Genomic DNA, 21,628 nt, shown 5'->3' on the forward strand with positions numbered 1-21,628 from the left:
GCATTTGTGTCATGAAAATGCAGGTGCAGCTTGGGACAATACTAGTACGGTTGTCCTTACCCAGTTTTGTAGTTTACACACACACACCCTCAGCAGTACACAACATGCCAGCAGCATAAGGTAGCCCACATGGTTTTTTAAGGGCCTTGTGGTGCACCCTCTGGCTGGCACAGTAGCCGGCAGTCAAGGGGCTGTTTGGTTTGACAGGTCTCCACAGTTCCTTGTATGCTAGCGTGCACACACATTTCTCATGGGCTATACCGCATGGTGTGTGCTTCTTTGTGCACACAGAACTTTAACAACTGTCTTCCCTCCCACAACTGCCACCACAGGGCTAGGGGAAAACAGATCTGGCTTTTTAGAAGTGTTTTTCTTCCTCCATAGTTTTTCCTCTGTAGCTTATATTTACTATTTTATTAAATAATTTTTAATAATGTTTATTTGAAATATTTTCGTGTAAAGACATTTTGAGGTTCACCTGAAAAGCAGTATATAAATATTTTAAATATTTTTTTGAATATACCGCTTTTCTAAAAGACATGGTGCAGAGTGGTGTACAAAATTAAAAACAGAAAAGCAATAAAGTTACAATTCAGTTGCAGTTCAACAATCTAAAACTATTGACAAACACCTGTTGCCAAGTAGGGGCTATGAAACGACTTAAAACTGCACTAAAAGCATTTGTTAAGTCTTCAAGAGAAGGACAAGAACGATAAAGCCTGGCACCACCAACGGGAAGGCCCTGTTTCTGGCACTTGTCCTTTCAACTTCATGTGTTGGTGAGACAGCAAACAGGGTTCTTGAACCTGATCTGAATTGCGATGCAAGTTTATATAGGCATAGATAGGCCTTAAGGCAACTTGGTACCAGACAGGAATGTTTCAGTGTGAGTCAATGTTGTCCTTTTGGACTTGGGTTTAAACTTTTAGTTGGGAAAAGTCAAAGCACTTGGTGAACTCTCTAAGTGGTTTGTCACCAAATGCAGGTCACAGATAAGACATTCTGCCACTTCAAACTGGGTTCATCTGCTAACCTGCATAAACATTAGCTGAGCACAGAAAGCTATATGGCAAATTAAGTAATCCGATGAACTCTTGGGTAAGCTTGATTTGGAGGTATGGATATAAAAAGTTCCTGAAATGAGGCTGAAAACCAGTCTTATAATGCAACACTGAAAGCTGAACAACTGAAATGATCACTGGCTGGAGCACCTCTCCTATGCGGAAAAGCAATATTGGGAGCTTTTCAGTTTGGTGGAAGGGTATTTATTTTTGGCATGCCTATGCTGCCCCCGCTCCTGCCAACCTAGCAGTTCGAAAGCACGTCAAGGTGCAAGTAGATAAAGAGGTACCACTCCGGTGGGAAGGTAAACAGCGTTTCCGTGTGCTGCTCTGGTTCGCCAGAAGCAGCTTTGTCATGCTGGCCACATGACCCGGAAGCTGTACGCCGGCTCCCTCGGCCAATAAAGCGAGATGAGCGCCGCAACCCCAGAGTCGGTCACAACTGGACCTAATGGTCAGGGGTCCCTTTACCTTTACCTTTTATGCTGCCCCCATTACCAGAGTCCTCTAGGTGGCTTGCTTTTTTAATAGAAAAAGATGTAAACACAAAAAATAAGAATACAGCGTATGTAAGAACAGCAGTGGAGACAAAATCTTAGTAAAGGTGGGTAGATGCTTTTCTCCAGGGAAATCCACCAAATCTGAAAATCCAGGATGAGAGGAAGTATTTCAGACAGTTCACAGATAACTGGTATTCACGGCCACAAGATATGACTACCACTAATTTAAGTGACTTAAAGTGGATTAGAAAAATTCATGGTAGGTAAAGCTGATACTGAGATGACTAGCTATTCTACCTTCTGATTTGTAGTCTGAACCTCTGAATTTCCATTTGCTTTGGAGCAGTAATGGGAAGAGAACTGTTGCCCCACTGTCCTGCTTGTGGGCGTCTCAGAAACATACTTGGCCATTGTGGGAAGGATTCTGGGCAGGACTTTCCTTGCGTTATTACTGCATTTTGGATGTAGGAATATACTGAACCAGCAGAGGGCAGCACTGTCCTTGATTATCTTCCTGTTTTGTGTGTTTTAGGCAAGTTTCTTTGAATGAGCCCTACAGAACATTGGTACCCTAGAGGTGTAGGCCTCTCAACACATGAAGGAGAATTGCCTGGGGGTAGTGTGCTTTTCCCTCACCACACTTGGCAAGTTTCCTGTGTATAAATTTTGCTTTATGCACAGATTTTCCAGAGCTGGCCCAGGACATTTTGCTGCCTGAAGACAGAGCAACAAATGGTCCCACCCCGCTCCTTACTGTCACCCAAGTCAAGGCACAGGGTCATCCAGGCCAGTCAAGTTAATTTTGGCATCTAAGGCCGAAAATCCAATATGAGCCTCTCCCCGCAACTTGGCAGCAAAAATACAGTAATAAATAGCGGACAATTTACTGTCCTTTTGAGATGGTCAAAAAATCTGCCTGAGGTGGCCACCCCAGTTGACCTAATGGTAGGACCGGCTCTGTTTGGATGGATGGATAAAGGTGAAAACTTAACTTTGCAGATTTTTGGATCTGTCCTGAAATAGCTTGCTTCGGTGGTTAATTGGGTAAGGGCTGTTCTAGTTAATAGAGTTGTCTTAATTCAAAGCTGGAGAATATTCACACGGTTATAAATTTCCCCATGATGAGAAATGTATCCTGACTGTTCCCTCTCAGGCCCTGTGATCCATCCATTCTTGCCACCTTGCTACATGGCACACAGTTAGTAGGGGTCCCTGGTGGATAATGGCTTGGGAGGGGGATGGGCAAGAGAAACGGTGGCTGCCTAGGGTCCTGCTGCAGCAGGGGATTTAAAAGCATCCATGTTCTCTGACTTTGAACCTGACAGCCTTCATTCCTAGTCTCCACCTCTTATCCCTCTTAGACTTGACTGCAAAGAACCACAAGTCTTGAATTCCTGGATCTTGCCCACCCCACTGCTTGTGTGTTTTCGTTAAATTTGGGTGGATAAATGAGGAATTCTAGAGAAGCATCCTTAAACAGAGTCAGACCATTGTTCCATCTCTACACTGACTGGCAACAGCTTTCCATTGTATTGGGCAGAAGTCTCCAAAATCTAGCTGGAGACGCTGGTGATTGAAATTGGGATTTTCTGTGTACAAGGCAGATGCTCCACCACCCATCCTCTTCTGCCTGGAAGTTTGATACAACACTTGTTCTTTCTTTCTTTTCCCGACTCAGTTGAGCTAGTATTTAGCTTATTTTCAGCGATAGGCCTCAGGCCTTTGGCACGAGATAAGGCATAACATGTATCTGAGCATGTGCAGAGTATCCTTTCCAGCAATGAGGAATCACGAAAAACTCCCACATATCTGAAATCTAGTAGCAAAGGCATAGTTTGGCCTGGCTTGAAGCTATATTTGAGCTTTGCCTGCCTTGATTTAGAAATTAAACTGCCACTTCAGATACAGGGATTGTTGGTGCCATTTCTCATTCTGCCCACCAGGTGGCACTACTTTGCCATGTTCAAAGCAAGAAGCGGGGGATTGAGTGCTGTTTTCATCGTACCGGTTTAGCTCTTTCTGTGTTTTCGTAATTGGTTTTGTGCTGATTCCTTGTAATTTTTAGCAAGGTCTTTACTGCCACCTGGTTGGTTTTGCACGATATGCTGGGGGTGGGGTGGGGGGAGAAGGAAGCGAAATTTTAGACCTGGAGAGGGGCTCTTCCCAGCAGCCACATCACCTGCTTCTAGTGTCCAGCTGATTATCACAAGCTCCTTACAACCATATTTACAGCATCCTTTCCACATGGGGATTAGTGCAGATCAGCACTAACTGGCTTGTGGTTAAAACTCCAGGGAGCAAGAGAGCAGGGAAAGAGACTGGTTATATAACCCCGCTTCCTCTCCCCAGCCCCAGCCCTCTTCCTAATCATTGGGCTAAAGTAAAGCTCTGGAAGGAACAAATTGAGTTAGAAGCAGTTGTTGTGGTGGTAAATTCTGTCGGCAGGCACTCTTCACAGGCCACAACCCTCCTCTTAAGATTATACAACACAAATGAACTTGGGACCCATGCAGGCATTACAGCTGCAATAGCAAGCCAGCTGTTTTGCCTCATCCCACTTCTGCCTTGCTAAACATCCAGCCTGATGAATTATGTGGATGCAGAAGCTTCTCGCTATTTTGTTATGTTTGGGTTGGTCGTCATGAAGGGATTTTGGATTCCCACCCACCCCCCAATAAAATTGGTAGTTGGACACATGGCTGTGGGAGCTATGTGACCTCCCCTTTCCCTCTGCTTACCTTATTTAGTGGATTTCTCTCTGAGGGGAACAAGAAAAGCTTATTTGTCTGGCATCGGAAATAGCTTCTCAGGAGATGGTTTTCAATGTCCCTGTTGGAGTAAATGACGGTGCTTTGGCCTGGCCTTCTCCAAGAATGAAAGACAAGGAAAACCTGGACTTTTGCGATTCCTAGGCCAACATTGCTCCTAGACACCATCCCAAGGCTTTTAATGAGTGATTTTAAGACAGAAATCCATTAGGCAAAGCTATATCCTGTGCATTCAGCTAGGAGGGCTTAAAAAGAGAGAGGAATCTAATGGCAACTTGATGGGTGTGCCTTGTTTTAGCGGCCCTGCTCCTGCACATTTAACAGAAGGCAGAAGAGAAGGTGGCATTTGCAGGTGAAAGTTGTCCTGGCACTTTCCTGCTTAGGAAAAGCATAATGTACTAAATTTCGCGTGTCGTGAATTGGAGGGCTTTTTCTTTTTTAAATGGCAACCTAAAGGGATCCTGGAAGCCAGTGTCTGCAGGGTTAAAGTGGGCAGGGGAGAAGATGGATGCCAGGACTCCTGAGTTCTCTGAAAATAGGCGTAAGGGGAGCTAGAGAATTGGGATTTGGTACTTTTCTGGTGTGCCTTTACCTGCTATGTGCCAAGTACAGTGGTACCTTGGTTTAAGAACAGCTTAGCTTATGAACAACTTGGATTAAGATCGCTGCAAACCCTGAAGTAGGTGTTTTGGTTTGTGAACTTTGCCTTGGAAGCACAACATGTTCCGCTTCCTGTGGAGTATGTTCCATTTGTAAATTGAGTCCCCCCGCTGCTATGGGAAAGCACGCCTTGGTTTAAGAATGCTTTGGTTTAAAAACAGACTTCCGGAACAGATTAAGTTCGTAAACCAAGGTACCACTGCATAAGTTTAGAAGGGGGAAATTTTCCTGCCCTCTGGTGTTGGCAATATTGGGGAACAGCTTCAGCTGCAGAATTGCTTGAGACAACTAATGCTTTGTTGACGCTGGAGCCCTGTTCTGGGGTGGAGAAGCCCCTATAATGAAAATCCCTAGAATGTGTTGAGGAATGATTTCAAGTGTGTGGCCAGAGGCCTGTCAGCAATCCATGTACACAGGCAACATCAGGCTGTGAGGTTCAAAGAGCTTGTTGCGGACGGTTTTTTCTTCCTCTCTGCTAGCGCCAGAAGCTGGGGTGATCCACTGGAAGCTGAACCGCTGGGAGATTCAGGAGCGAGAAAAAGAAGCAAGTCTCTGCAACAAGATGTAGCAGTCACCACTGCCAGTTTATGTTTAAAGTTGATGGGATAAATTCATGCAGCATAAGGCTTTCAATGGCTACTAGTCATGATGACTATTTGTCTGTCTGTCTGTCTTTCAGTTATCAAAGGTAGGTGACCTCTGAGTTGATGGGCTCTTAAGTAAAGTGGGGGCTAATGTCTTCCTGCCTGCTTGCCTGTGGGCTTCCAGAAACTTCTGGCCGGCCATTGTGTGGTGGACTAAATGGACTTTTGATCTGATCCAGAAGGCATTTTCTTATCTTCCCATGTAAAGATCTTGTAAGACAATTCTCAGGCACGGTGATCTCCATTGCCCTTTGGAGAGCTTGGAACAGTTTTTCATTGATCCCGGTAAATCCCTGCTCCCCACAACCTAGATATATTTGAACATACTACTTGTGGCAAAGTATGTTTCACACAATGTCCTTTATTGAAAAACAGACACAGTACATAAATTTAAACACGTTCCCCCGTTAGTAAATTAACTACCTGCCACCCGCTCCCTAGAAAGTTACCCTCCCTTCTTTTGAAGAAATGAAATATTCTAGTGTCAGAGGAAGGAAATCAACAGAGATGCATAAAAATCCACTTCTAGAAATGATGCCAACTCTAGATATCTCTGTTAGCCCACCCAGCCCTCTCCTCCAGAACAAGCAGAGGGGGAGGTGGGGGGCGGGATTTGTAAGGTTTACATTTTAAATATACTTTTGGGAAAGGCGGGATATGGACTGAGAAAGTATTAACTTTCAACAGGAGCAGAGGAAACAAGGGGAATGTGCTGATTAAATGCTGTAGTAGCCATACTGGGCTAACCTTTCAGATGAAAAAATATGCAGGCTCAGTGACCCCAATCCAGGGAAACTGCAGTTCTAAGCCTGCTCACCTGGAAGCAAGTCCCATAGAGTTCAGTGTGGTATTTGCTTCCAAGTAAGTATGTTTAGCATCGGGGCCTGCAAGTCACCCCCCCCCCCGTCCTCTTGAAATATAGTGGGATATGTTAGCAAGCAGCTGTGAGCCAGGGGAAGCTGGCAGCTAAAGAGACACCTGTGCTACATGTTTAGCTGTTTTTACACTCTTTTCATCCGTCATGGCTTCCCCAGAGAATCTTAGAAGTTGGTTCTGGATGAGATTTATGAACTGGGAGCTAGTGAGCCAACTGACAGGCAGGACTCCTAAATGATGAGTAGCAGAGAGAACAGAGTGGTACTGGGCGATTACCCAGGATCCTTTGAGAGAGGGGAATGGGGTTTCATAGTATAGAAGTCAGGGCACCTGTTTTGGTCTTTCTATTTTTTTTAAATGTGAGGGATGGGGAACTGAGGGCCAAATGTGGCCCTCCAAAGCCCCCCCCCCCAGCCCTTAGGACTTTCCCTAGATCACACCCTCTTTCTCCAAGTCACACCCCCTCACCTGCCTCACGTCACACCCTCCTTGACTGTTTGCCTGACTCAGGTGTGTCTTTGAACTCTGACAATGCCTCTTTCTTGCCTAGATGGAAGATAGAGAGGGGTGTAAGTCTGTGTGGAAACTGCCTCACTGCACAAACCCAAAATTCCCATTTCTTCCATCCATTTTTGCCATCGGTATAATGCAGCCTTTGGGTTGGAAAACGTAGATTGCTTTTAACAGGTATCCAGGTTATTTCTGGTCTCAAGAGGCCTCTACTGTCGATCCTTTTATTTATTACCTTTGTATCTCATCCCCCAGGGAGCACAGCGTGACCCCTGTAAGGTTTGCACATTTTGTCACTGAGCTTCATGGCTAAGTGGAGATTTCAGCCTGGGTCTGTCTGCTCGAATCTAGGTCCTCAACCTTATTCTCTTATTTCCCCCAGTTTCCCTTACTTGTTTTGTTTCTGTCCCTCCCCAACTCTTTAACTACTACTACTACTTTAAAAAAAAAAAAAAAATACCTGCTAAGGTAAGTGGTTCTTATGGCTGCCAAGCCTACATCCCCCATTGGAAAAATCCCAGGAAATTACAGCAGTGGGCTAGTAGAGAATGTAACAGGGATTGTATTGAAAGGGGCACAAACTTATTTTTGTAGCTGTACTTTTGCATGTTCACACACACACACACACACACACACACACACGGTTAGGGGTGTTCAGTGTCCCCATCTTTCCCATCATGCGTACACTTATTCTTACATCTCTGTGTTTTCTCCTCTTTCAACCCCCAACCCCCTATTTTTTCTTTGGTTCGTACTGGATGAGCTTCATTATCGCATCGTTCTTCATCACCCCTTCAATAAACTCCTTTTCAGCAAGTTTGTCTGCAAAAGGAGAAGGAAAAACAACACATGCATGTAAAATGTGAGCGGTAGGATTACACACAAAAGAAGCAAACGGATGAGCTGAGGCGGCAAGGGATGGGGTGAACTGGGGGAGATTGTGAACCTCTCCCCTCCCCCCCACTAGGGCTTTTCCCCAATTGGGGCGCCTGATTTTTGAGGAAGAGATGGGTACTGTGTGTGTGTGTGTGTGTGTGTGTGTGTGTGAAGTTCTTTAGCAACACACTCACTTGTTTATATTTTGGGCATCCATGCAAAAATGGTAGTCCACAAAAGTTGTTAATAATGCTTTGGATTTGTATGGCACCTTGGTCTCCCTATCCTCCGAATTGTGCTGTTAAGAGCATTTGTAATCTGCAGGCAATCTTGTGCAGTAATCCTTGCAACAACTTGCAGGGGGAGTATACTATACCCCCTTATGATTTGCATATATGTTAATGATGAGTGCTGTGATGCCTTCTGTGTTTTATGTAGGAGCTCACCGAAAGCTGAGTTAACAGTAAATCAAACTTTTATTCTTGATGAGGCCCCGCCACACATAGTTCTGATTCAGCTCTCAAGGAGCTGGACTCCTGGGTTGTCACTGTTTCTCTTTAAGGGGCCACAGGCCAGATATTTAATTGATAATAAATACATTGCAGGTGCTATCTTTCGAAGGTATGTCCCCACCACCGCCTCTCTCTTTTGCAAGGCTGCTTAACTGCATAAGTTTATGGTTGCCTTGAGGATTATTTCTCCTTTGTCAAAGGCCATCAGGCAAATGGCATTTACTTTTGTCTCCACAAGGTGGGCTATACTGTGTGGAAGGACCAGGTCTAAAGTGGAACACTGTGTGTTTGTGTGTGTGTGTGTGTGTGTGTGTGTGTGTGTGTGTGTGTGTGTGTTAACTAATTTAACTAATATTTATAGCACCAGTGAAGTAGTTAAGTCTATCTTTGTTTTGTGATATTTCTCCTTACTTTGTCATTTTTTCCCCAACCTGCATGCGAATGCCTTGTTAAAAACTTCGTGCGAGTTGATAGCTTTACTGCTCTTTAAAGTTTCAGCCTCGTCCCCGGTCTACAGAACATACCGGTAAATCTCTAAGTTTGCATGTGGCAGTAGATTCATCCTGTTTCTAATGCTCTCATGCACTGCACACAAATAGAGTGTGGACACATGAAAACAAAGGTGCCACATTCACTCCTCATTGAGCTGTTTTGGGTTTACACCCATTAGCTGTTACTCCTAAATATTTTTTGGTATTCTTGTAAATCTTGGGCTTCTTCAAGGTCAAACACCAGTGAAGGACTGAAGGTTCTGAGACACTCTCTCTCTCTCTCTCTCTCTCTCTCTCTCTCTCTCTCTCTCTCTATATATATATATATATATATATATATATATATATATATATATGCTAACTGAGAAAGAGGTCAATAACAGTGGGCTGGATCCAAGCAAAGTTAATTGCACAAGTTGGGACTAGCTTGTCCCTCTGATTTCAATGGGACCCAAGTGTAACTCGTGCCAAAGACCACTGGGCCACCTCTCTCCATACTCAGTGGCGCTTCGTGAAAGCCTGTGCTCTAGTGCTGAGCTACGGCCATTTAAAATCCTTCTAGCCCACTGAGAGGCTCTGGATCCAACCCCATGTGTTCATATAGGGATAAAATAATCATCCCCCACCCTGCCCTCTTGTGGCAAGAAAAAGTGTGTTACAGACTTAGTAGCATGAAGGAAGGTCGCTACCTGTTTCTCCCTTGCCGAAATATGCCCACAGCTTGTTGGCCCGTTTCTGGGGGGTGTTTTCATCATCAGCCAGGGTTTTCTGCTCTTCTGGAGGAATCATCTTAAATATGGCCTGTTGGAACAAAAGGGGGGAAAGATCATAACACAACCACTCATTGGGTCTACTCTGAGCAGGACTTGGCTGGATGCAACCCTTCTCATGCAGGACAGGATATATATTAAAAGCATCTTTAGCCTTGCAAGCCAAAAAATGTTCCCAGAGCTCTCAGAGCTCTTGGCTTAACAAAAATCAGAAGACAGTCCCTGGTCTTGGGCGTACAGTCTAAAAGACATGACACACAAGGTAAAAGAGATGAGGGAAGAAATAGGAGAGAAAGCAAGCTCAGGGGTTTGAAATAAACATCAGTTCAGGTAGCCTCATGGAATGGTGATAATTGATGGAGGGAGTTTCCGTTGCAAAGGTACTTGTCTGCTCGTGCAAAGTCTACACCCTTGTGTTCTGAGCAGAGTGTCAAGGACAACCAGGTAAGGCCCACTCCCACAATCCACTTGGAGCCAAAGTTCCAGTTATCAGTTTCTGGAGCCTAAATGATGCACTTCATTTTTCTGTGGTTCATTCTGGCGGCTAGTTCACCAGTGGGAAAGGAGGTGGAACATACTGTTATGATTTTGTGAGTGCTAGCCACTTCTAATCCCTGGATTCAGCAAGTGCTAAAAGTGAATTAAGGCAGGCTAGCCTCCTGGGCCATTAAGAGAACAAGGGATTAAAGGGCTTGTGCTAGAAGACAAATGAATGCAACAGATAAAGGCAGGGTTTAGAGTAGAGAGGGAAGGAGTGATGTCACTGAGAAGGAAAGCAGCAAACTGGAGAGAGAGGAAGAGGAGAACAACATTAGAGAGCAACGTTTGATGTCTTTGTGAATTTAGGGCTGTGGCTATGGAAGAAGCAAGACCTATTTGGGGTGTAAATGCTGTGAACCCCTCCATCCTAAATTCAGGTTCTGTATATGAGTAAATGAACCATATGTCATCAAGACACCGCCATCTCCACTGTGTTTCATTTCCAAAAGGAAACACGAACTCTGTGAGTGCCTGGAATCTCACCCTGCTCCGAGAACAGGATGGCATGCAATAATACTGACTTTACATCCTTGACTTACAGGCAAATATGTGAGTCTGCTGGTGGCATGAAGGAAATGTTATAAGCAGCAGCCCGTATGGAGACTAGACATTCCCTCTCGCATAATGGAAGCAGAGAATAAGTCTTCTAATGTAAAATCAGGCCACTTGGGAGAGACAGCTGAGAATCCCAGCTTTAATTTCACAGTAGTAGACACAGGTCTCTTGCACAGAAACTAATCTATTGATAACCCTGGGCAGTGCAATGGAAAGTGTGCAGGGCTAAAATTGAATACACTAAGGCTGATCATTCTTTGTGGAGCCTTGGGTGGTATTCAACCAAATTTTACTGAGACTAGACCCACTGAAATGAATGGCCACAACTAAGTTAGGTCCATTAATTTCAAAGGGTCTACTCTAAGTAAAACTTCATTGAATACCACCCCTTATTTTCCCATCTGCAAAGTGGAAGTATCCCATGTGCCTGTTTCGCCCATGTTTCTTGTAAAAGCAAACAAGGATTGTAAATCATATTGCACCTTTAAAAAGTTAATAGCAGCTACTATTTTATTTTTAAATCCACTCTCTTGGAGGCTTCTAGGGAGGCTAAATGTAGGATATGTGTGTAGTGAATTAAAAAAAACAAAATTAATCTACTGAATTGGACATATGTGAGAAGCTTTCTCCCCATGCATACCTTATTAAACAAAGCAAGTTTCTAAGTTTCTAGTCTTCTTGCTGAAAGAAACTGTTGGGAAATCTTTCAGTGTGGCTAGTGAATGCTCCAAAGACAGAAGAGGACTGGCCAGAGCTGCTTCCAAGGGGTCAGAGAGAGTTTTCATTGCCTTTCACAACCTCCTGTGGATTCCAAGGCTGCTATTATTTGTAACAGCAGTGAGGACTCCAGCTTTCCTCAACCCAGCCAACATCACATTATTTTTTTATACTTATTAGTCGCTTTACTCACTAAAGTGACTCAGAGCGATTTACAACACAGTATAAGCATTAAAACCAATTGCAGCAAGAAGTAAACCAATAGAAGCCTAAAAGGTCAAAAAACAGGGAGCAAGCTCTCCAGTCCTCCAGAAATGGCCGTCAGACTGGATGCCAAGGCAAAGCAGGAAAGGTGTGAGGTGGAAAAGCTGGCTTCACATTGAAGCCACAAGGTTCGCACTGGTAAAAAACAGCAAGCCCATCTTTGTTATATGGTCCTAGAAGGGGCAGGGCTGAAGCGGCTGCCATGAAGAGTCCCTACAGGTAGAATTTCCCACATCACCAGTGAGTCCCATGTAGAATGAAAGAGCGTTTTATGGTAGTCATCTCAGCATTATGGCAAAATATGGTCCAGTTTCCCTTCTTTCCCTGAACTGTTGATCCATGCCTTTTCATACTGAGGAAGTGTAAAACTCAGAACAGATCACAACCTGGTTCCTGAATGTTGCTTGTTTGTTTCCCTCCATTGCCTTCCTTGAGGCCTTCAAAAAGCATGCCACAGCTTTCCCATCCCTGGTTTACAAACTTCTCCATCAGCCACCTTACCACCAAACCACATTTTTTCCTTTCCTGCCCAAGCCATTTGTCCTGCTAATTTTGCCAGCATCCTTTGATCAACTGGGGGGGTGGGGAATAGATGGTGCATAATAAACAAATTGCCTCGGCTTTATTTTGACATTGGCCCGAGGGCTATTTCTTTCAGGAGGGATTCACAGGCATAGCATAACTTTTGGTTTCCGCAGTTAAAGTGGATTAAAGGGTTCTGTGGCCCTTGCACACAAGAAATCCACTTGAAAAAGAAAAAGAGTCAAGCTTTTGGAGGTCTGGAAAGCGACCGAGAAATGCATTGAAATGCATGAACAGGTGCCCAGTGGAAAGACAGACAAATACCCTTCAAGCAAACATAGATGAATGCTCACAGGCATATAACTGCCCTGCAACCAAATCAGCATAAATGCTCAATAAAGACTTGATATAATCTAACCGCCGTGTTAGCTTTGCACAAGCAAATCAGGATTGACTGCCCAGTAAAAATGAATGATTGATGTAAGAAGGCTGCTTACATGCTGATTTCTGAGCATGGTGAATGTGCTGCCTTGTTTCTGGTGTACAGTACGTTGAGCTAGACTCTCATCACCTCATCTCTCAACTGAATGCCTGGAAAGCCTGCCATCTTGACACATGTCGAGACATGGCAGCGAGGAGTTGGCATTCCCCATAATGCTAAATGTTTGCATGGGTGAACCAGAAATTGGCTGACCACAGTGGTTGCCTGTGGGGAAGGAAAGGTCCTCCCTCCCCCTTTCAGTAACAGAATGGAGATTTGGCAGACTTTGTCCAAAATTACGAACAAAATTTCTCCATATTTTCTCATAGGAAGCTAAATTCCAGGGGAAGATGGTAAATTTCACACAAGTAACAAATCGTAGATGTATCCAGCACTTTGAGTTGTAGAGTTTTAGCAGAAAGTTTGCTGTGGAAGTGACACAAGACAAACTACATTTAATTGAATAAATGTACTTTTGCTACTACTTAGGACTTTTCTTTTTTAAGTGTATGGCTTGCCTGAAGTAAGGGAAATGGTGCACTGCCAGCCTCAGCCGTGAGGTAAATGAGCAAATGGCAAACCTGCCACCAAATCAAACGATTTTTAGCACTCGAGGCAGAAAATCCCACATGTGCCTCTCGCTCTCCTTGGCGGTAAAAATACAACAACTATTTAAATAGCTAACAGTTTACTGTGCTTTCATTATACCCCAAATAAGCCTCTTCAGTCAGCCGGATGGTAGGGCCAGCCCTTCAAGCTACTGAATCCCTGATTTGTTTGCTGTCTGATATGCCTGATAAATTGAGTATAATGGTGGCAGTAGGGAATCCCTCACATTGAGGGAGAAAATAAAACACAATGAGCCCTAAGTTGCATGTACACCTCCTACTTTGCTTTCAATCTCCAGTCATTTTGATGACGTACAGCAAACAAAAAGGGTACCTCAATGACTTTTCACACCTGCAGTCCATCTCACTCTGCAGTATATTTGGGTCTTCAGGAAGGGTGTGTGTGTGTCTGTCTGTCCGTCCGTCCCTCCCCTTTCTAGTTTATTTTTTACGACCCCTGTTAAGTTGTGGGTGAACATATCAGACGACATAGCGATTCTTCAAACAGCTCTTGCTTATTCACAGGCCGGGACAGAACTGAACTGAAGGGTTCAGCCAGCCTGCTTATATAGAGCTCCACTAGAACGCAACAGTAACCATTTTCTGTAACTATCCAATCACTGAACGTCACTTTTGATCCCTTATTTGCATATGTGGACCTGAACTATCTACAGTATCCCCCTGCTGGCCCAGGGTGAAAACTTCAGTACATAACAACCCCCTAAGAAGGATTTGGGCTAGTAACTAAGGGTTGCTTCCAGTCAACCCACTTTTCGAGTGTTCATTCATTTATTGAGCGGGGAGGTTACATGACATTGCATCAAACTATTCCCCCCTCACTTTCCTTATGGCAAAAAGTCAGATCATGTGGGTAGCCGTTTGTTGTGTAAAACCTCCCAATCAACTATAATCAGACAACCCGAAGCAATCGCACCTGAAGAAACGACAGCCCGCTAGGTCATATTCCAACTTCTCCTTTTCTCTCAGCCTCCGTTTACCCTACCTGTGCTATTCCAATAATCGTGACTTCCCTCACACAAGGTTGTTTACAGGAATGACCAAACAAAGGAAGCCCTTCTTTACCAATCTATAAACGGATGGACATACTTAGGACAGGAGACATGTTTATGTGGTGGCCCTTCTTTCTGGGACACCTGTTTGCTAATGCTAGCTTACAAGGGGTCTGTGATCTGCTCACTAGATTTCAGTACGAAGTTTTGCTCAAGAGTGACAGATAGCGTTGAAGACCAAGAAGTCTAAGAGAGGCAACCCAAAGAAATAGGGAAATGAATTAATGTACCACAGAAATGGAGGGAAAATGAAGTTAGTGTACATGGATGGAACTCTTACTCTGTTTGGAAACAAAATGCAGATTTCTCCATCCATGCTGCACACATAGGAAAGGGAACTCCCTGTGTTTCACACAGCTGTTAATAACACAGGAGCCCGGCTAAGGAAAAACATGTGGCAACACTAATTTAGGGCCCCCACAAACTTCCTTTCTATTGCGTATTTATGTTTCTCTGTGCTCATGTTGGTATTGTGGCAGGTATGATGCGGCCCTGCTTTCAATGCGCTTTGCGGCTGCAAAAGTTTCATGGTGGACATACTGCTTTGTGTCCAATCATTGCATGTCCTGCTGAAATCCTGTAACTTATTTTACCACAAATGCCCTTTTGTTGAGAGGGGCGTTTTCATTGTGCTACAGTGCAAAGGGGTGTTTCTCCAGACAACAGTCATGAGCTAACCCTGCAGGGGCATTGCAACAGTGCTGGATTTAGGGTGATGTGGGTGGTTCTTCCGCATAGGGCACCAAGACGAGGGGGCACAAAATAATAATAATAATAATAATAATAATAATAATAATAATAATAATAATAATAATAATACCTATATTTCTACAGATACCTACTGAGAAGATCCATAAAAAATCTACTGTTACTGAAAGGAATTCATGTGAAAATAAGAAATATTTTGGGGAGGGTGCCAAATTTTGTCATTGCTCGGAATGCCGTATTACCAGAGTCCACCCCTGATTGCAGAACAATGAATAAAGTGGGGTGGTGTGCAGAGTCGATCCAGTATAACTTCACCACCAATGCGCTACGGCTGCATCAATGACATGTTGAAAAATACTTCCACACACAAAAACCCCACAGCCCGGCCTGGAGAGGAAAGGGTTACGACAGTGTTCTTGGTACTCTGGAAGAGGAAAGGATCCATTCACTGGTAATTTATTATTTACTTTCCCCACAAACCGAGCTGGAATGTGGATGTATCTGGAGCACATAATTCCTGTGGGAAGGTCATTCAGAATTCCCTAAACAAGTAAGCCTCTGAAAACCAACACCAATACCCCGTAGCGTTTAAGAACCAGGACTTTTGGGTTCTTGGGGAGAGGAATGGGATATCTCTGCACCAGCTTCCCCAGCCAGCTGGTAGGATTTGTTGTACAAACATCTGCACCGTTGCCATCCCTTTCAAATACTGTATGAAATTCTTCAGCCCTTACTGAGATCTCCTCCAAACCTATCCCCAGACAGACTTTTCTGCTCCTTGTCTCCCCTTTCCAAGGTCGGAGGAAGCTATTCCTTCGGACAAGACAGTTGAAGCGAGGCAAATACTGCACTGAGAGGGTCAGGGATTTAACCCTGCCTAATCCAACTTTAATCTCCGATTGCTCTGCCCTTCTTCCAAGGTTTGTGGCAAACACATCTGCAGGGGGAGTCTAGATCAGCGGAGGAAGGCTGGCAGCAAGGAATTATGGGTTACATATGGGTTACATACTGCGCACAGCTCGGTGAAATCTCAGAGGTGCCAAATTTGTACAGGCACCTTGGCATTTTCTAATGCAAGGCAGCCACTTTTCAGTTGGCCCTCAGCTTAACAGTTTTCCTGAGAAAGGCATTTCCTCGCTATGGGAGTAGCAGCATCCAAATACTTGCCTACACTCCAAATATTATCCATTTCAGGCCTGTTTAACATGTTATGGATCCCACCACAAACTGAATAAAGGAAACTGTAATCCCTGCTCTGGTAAATACAATATTGTTAACGCACCTGCAAAATTAGAATTCCCAGCCACTTTTGTGGGAAGCCATGATGGTTAAACTTGCTTCAAACTAGTTTATACAGTATTTTGTAACACAGATGTGTTTAGATTTGAGTCTGGACGTGAGGGTGCAATTCTTGGGTTTTAAGAAATATATATGTATTTCCCTCCCTGCTCAAAATATATATACTGTATGTGAAAATGGCTTCCTATCTTCCTTAAAAGATGAACATTTGCTTGAAGGAATGAACATGCCGAGGGCAGCTGAGGCCATGAGATAAAATTAGGAGAGGATTTGAACCTGTTTACTCTGCTGCCAATCCAGCTCATCCTGTTAAAGGAATGTAACAGGATTTCCCCTGCCATTGGGCAAGGCTAATTCTATTTTGACACAATGCAAAGCCTTCAGCTAAGGTAATCCGTTGTCATCCCATCACCTCAAGGTGGGTCAAGAGAAAGTCACATGACCAACCATTCCTGCTCCCCTCTTTAACTGGTGCAGCCATGAGTTTCAACATGTGAGGCACCTGCCATGGGAATACAGGATAAGTTTCCATGTTGGGGGAGAGGGCGAAGGAGGCTAGAGATGATTGAGGGAAGAGAGAGCCTGGAGCTCAGCTAGATGGGTCCATGAATGGGTGGAAGAAGAGCAGACATTCTTATAAATTTCCATCTACTACAGGTGGTTTGGGATAAACAGAATGCTGGGATAGGTAAGGCCCTGTTTTTCTGACCAAGTGTAGGCCTGAGGCAAGGCTAGATGGGACCAAAATGATCCAAGCGGGGGACCGGAAAAATAAAACCAAAACCCCAATAAGGATTTCAGTGCAGTGGTTCCTTCAGGTAGACTTCCGTGGCCTTGTCTCCAAACATATTATGTGTGAAAAGGGAATATTTCCCCCATGTAATTCCACAACCAGTTTCAGTGCATCTGGTCTTGCAGTGGGGAAGCTCTCAGCCTGGATCTTCCCTGTATTCCCTTGTCGTCGTCCCCACCCCCCGCCTGCAAGCCCCCTCCCAAAGCCCCCCCCCCCTCTGTCTCGCCCCACACGCCCTCCTCACTCACCGTAACGATCTCAAGAACCTCGTTCTTGCTGATTTCTCCATTGCGGTCCACGTCAAAGAGCGAGAAAGCCCACTCTAGTTTAAGGTTGGTCTTGCCGGTGGAGGTAAGGTGGAGGGCAATGATGTACTCCCGGAAGTCGAGGGTCCCATCATCGTTGGTGTCGAAGCTTCGGAAGACGTGCCGGGCATACACCTTGGGGTCAGAGTTGGGGAAGAACTGGGCATAGATCTTCTCGAACTCGGACCTGCTGATGCGCCCGTCCGGGCACTGCTTCTGGAAGCTCTCGTACCATTTACACAGCTCGTCCTCCGAGTACTTGGTGTTCAGCTTCAGGTCTTCAAGGATCTCCTTGGAGAGGGCCCCACTCTTACTATTGCCCATGGTTTGGCTGTACGCTCACCCCGCACCGCCAATGCTCCGAGCTCCTCCGCCTCGTCCTGTTTCAACAGAGCTAGTGGAATGGCTGGTACCTCGGCACCTTCTTATATAGACTCCCTGAGGCGGGGGAAGAGGGTTGAGAGGACCACGGAGCCCTCCACTTGCCACACCTGGTGGCTGTGAGTGTGCATGCGTGCACACACACACTATACACACAAAGAGAGGGGCTATTTTGGTTGCACTGATCACATTTGCCCCCAAGCTCTTTAACGCAAGGCAAATCGGATTTAGGCATCATGGGCCTTTCTTGCTCCCTCCTTCTTGATTGCCCTCCTGGCCTCCCTCCTCTTAATGCCTTGCTCAGTGCTGTTTCCAACCATGTGCAAGCCTGGAGAGTGACTGGGGAGGAGAGGGGTATTGGGAAGAACAAAACCATGGGCGGAAGCAGCATACGGACTGGTGATTGACAGATGGACAGAAGACACAGCTGTTGCTCTGGTGACACTTCCACCCTCCTGCAATATTCCCCACTGCTGGGGCTAAAACACACCATGTAGACTTATGGTATGGACAGACTTTAGATAGATAGACAGACAGATAGAGCATAGATCAATAAACCATCAACCAGACAGAAAGACACAAAGGCCAAAGAATGGGAGGGAGCTAGGTTTCAATCCTATGCAAATGTAGCTGGGAGTAGCCCCCCCCCCAAAAAAAAAAAACCACACACACAGTGGGACTAAAGTCAAAGCAAGCCTTTGCAAAGTAAGCCAGTGCATAGGGTTGCACTGTTAAGTATGTACCTAACTTTCCTATTGTAATTATTGGGGAAGGAAGGAAACCAACTAAGTGGCTATTTGCAAGCCCAAGTTAAGCCACCTCTTCCCACCTTGATCATTTATTCTATAGAAGAGCAGGTGCTCTGTTTCTCTGCAAGGTGCTTCATCCTGATTTGTTTGCAGGAAGATTAGACGACGTCAGCTATTTAATGAGCATTTGTTCTGATTTGCTTGTGGGGAGGTTAGCTGAGGTTCCATCAATGCAAACACCACCCCCACATTTTCCAGTGCCTTTCCCCCTCACTTTTCTTACTGCAAAAAGTCCAGTCTTTCAGGCGAAGTGGGTTTGTTGTGCAAGACCTCCCAATCAATTGCGCAACCTGAATTTGCTGGCATATGATCAAATTTATAATTGAGCAGCCTGAAATTTTTGGCATGTGGTCAAATCCCACCTGGAAAAGGGGCAGTCTGGAAGTGCCCCTAGTTTCTTGGTTGAATAGCTTTCAAACAGGTGGAGAGGAGAAAGACAGGTATCTTCTTCTTCTTCTTCTTCTTCTTCTTCTTCTTCTTCTTCTTCTTCTTCTTCTTCTCTTCTCCATCAAGGCAAAGGCACACACTGAACTGCAAAAAGGCAGACCCAGATTTCAGACCCAAGCACTATCTGCAAGGCAGCGGGATAGAAGCTTCTCATGATCTGGGTCCAGAACATCATAGGGAACATCTCCCTTGTGAGTGTCCCTCTGCCCCCACCCCAAGCTTTACCTGCCCCAGGCTAATGAGGCCCTAATCCATGTACCATCTTTCAGCTCACCCTCCCCTAGGATCACTGCCTTTCCCACTGTGGCATCTGAGTTATAGAATTCTTGCCCTCGAGTGGGTCGTAAGAAGACAACAGCCTGCTGGATCAGGCCAGTGGTCCATCTATTCAAGCATCCTGGTCTCACAGTGGCCAGCTACACAGGACCTGAGAGCCCTCTTCCCTCCTGTGGTTAATAAATCCTTTGCCTCCTCCTTTCTAAAAGTCACCCAAGTTGGTGCCCATCGTGGCTCCTGTGGGAGGCAGCCCCACATCTTAACTGGGAGGAAAACTTTTTTCTAATGTATCATGCTTAATTTTATAAAGTTCTACCATGTTGCCTTCTTGCTCGCCTTTTCTCTAAACTACATTGACCCATCTAGTTTAGTATTGTTTACACTAACTGGGACCTGCTCTTCAAGAATTCAGATTAAGCGGCATTCCCATCCCTACCTGGAGATGTTGGGAAATTGAACCCAGGACCTTCTGAATGTAAAGTAGATGTGCTGCTACTTGAGCCACAGCCCTTCCTTCCTAGTGCAGGGTTGCCTTATTTCAAAAAGTGAAGAGTTGTGGAGCTTTTTTTAATTTTTAGTTTAGTTTTGCTTTTTTGGCAAATTGCAAAAAACGACACTGCCGACATGGGTCCCAGACATGTTTTTGATTTCTGCCCAGACACTGCTTATGGCTGGACATATGGCAACCCTTTCCTAGTGTCTGCAAGCACTCCAGATGGAGAACAGCCTTTACCAAAGGTGTCTTGGGCTTTGAAGACATGCGAACTCAGGACGCAAGGGAGAAACGTGCTAAGAGGAAGGCACGCTTGGCAAATCCACGCCGTGATCAACTCCCGCCCAGAAACCTATCTCCCTACTGTGGAAGGACGCGTGGATCCAGAATTGGCCTCCACAGTCACTTACGGACTCATTGTTAAAACCGTGTTTATGGAAGACAATCTTACTTGGCTATGAGTGATCGCCAAAGAAGAAGAAGAAGAAGCCGTAGAGCCATAGATTCGCAGAGTTGGCAGGGACATTGCAGTTACTTTCAATTGCTGGGTTTAGTTGATTGATATATGGTCTTAGACTTCTATGATTGTCAGCTTTTTAAATGCTATGTTAAAATTTCTAAGTGCAAACTACCGTAGCATTAATCCAATACGATATAACATTATTACCGGTATATTTCACATAAGCTGTATATCCATGGGGAAAGTTTGGATAGACTTTGGTGCTGAAGATGTCATACGCAACCCCTGGATAGGATGGGGGCAAGCATAAAAAGGAGTGTATATTTTAAAATAGAGCTCTAATAAATATAGACTAAAGTAGTGGGAGGGTGTGGAAAGGTTGACAAGAGCAAAGGGGTGTGTGAATGCAAACAAAAAGCAATGTAGGGGATGGACAGATAAGACAAAGCCAGGGTGGTATAGTGTTGTTTAGAATACAGAGTTCAGAGAGACCTGGATTCAAATCCCCTATCGTTTGTGAAGCATATTAGGTGATAATCATCACTACTTCTCCACCTAGCCTGGCTCATAGGGTTGCGGGGGAAAAATGGCAGCGGGGAATGTTATTGCATGGAGCTCTTTGAAGGTAAGCTGGATGTAAAAGGAATAAATATATTGGCAGACTATATGAGTAAGTGCAATGAAGAACTATTGGGTCCGAATGTTCATTGATGGATTGATGGCATTTATATCCCACCTTTATTCTCCAAGGAGCTCAGAAATAATACCCACAGGTTCAGGTCCTGAAAATCAGATTTTTAATCTTATCAAAAGCTGCACACCACCAGCACTGGGTAATGATGCCTGGGTGTCTCTTCCAGGTGAGGTGTTTTACTGAGCATTATTGGCCTGCTGGGAGGCTAGACAAAGTTATGTTAGAGCAACTGTTATCTCGCCACTGCATCTCCCCCCCCCTTATTGCAAGTGGGGAAGTGGTTCTGTTGCATAAGAGTGGGATCTTAATTCCACAATGTGGATCTGCTTATATGTGACCGAATCCCACTGGAAAGTAGAAACCGCCTGGAGATACCTTGGGATTCAATCACCTTTTCCTGTCAAGAGGACAACAAAAAGACCTAGGGCTGGGCTCTCAGATTCTTGGTTTCCACTTAAGTCGTGGTTCCCTATGGCTCCTATCCCATAATGCCTCACCCGGAAAACCTTGGTGTTCCTTGTGGTCACTACCTGCTGTT

General features: G+C 44.9%; 1 protein-coding gene across 1 annotated transcript; it reads right to left on the reverse strand.

The window, feature by feature from the left end:
• Window positions 1–5,905: 5,905 nt before the first annotated feature.
• RCVRN (recoverin) lies at window positions 5,906–17,929 on the reverse strand. Its single transcript, XM_081169136.1, has 3 exons — window positions 17,474–17,929; window positions 9,588–9,699; window positions 5,906–7,841 (listed from the first exon to the last, which is right to left on the reverse strand). The coding sequence occupies exons 1-3, from the start codon at window positions 17,852–17,854 to the stop codon at window positions 7,753–7,755; spliced, it is 582 nt and encodes a 193-aa protein (XP_081025262.1). The 5' UTR covers window positions 17,855–17,929; the 3' UTR covers window positions 5,906–7,752.
• Window positions 17,930–21,628: the final 3,699 nt, after the last annotated feature.

This window comes from Podarcis bocagei (assembly GCF_964188305.1).
Source record: "Podarcis bocagei genome assembly, chromosome: 13".
Classification (NCBI taxonomy): Eukaryota; Metazoa; Chordata; class Lepidosauria; order Squamata; family Lacertidae; genus Podarcis; species Podarcis bocagei.

Coding starts and splice junctions, on each gene's coding strand:
- RCVRN (XM_081169136.1), bottom strand. CDS start 17,854: ATGGGCAATAGTAAGAGTGGGGCCCTCTCCAAGGAGATCCTTGAAGAC. Junction 9,700..17,473: donor AGGTTCTTGAGATCGTTACG/GTGAGTGAGGAG, acceptor TTGTTCCAACAG/GCCATATTTAAGATGATTCC. Junction 7,842..9,587: donor TTTCGGCAAGGGAGAAACAG/GTAGCGACCTTC, acceptor CTCCTTTTGCAG/ACAAACTTGCTGAAAAGGAG.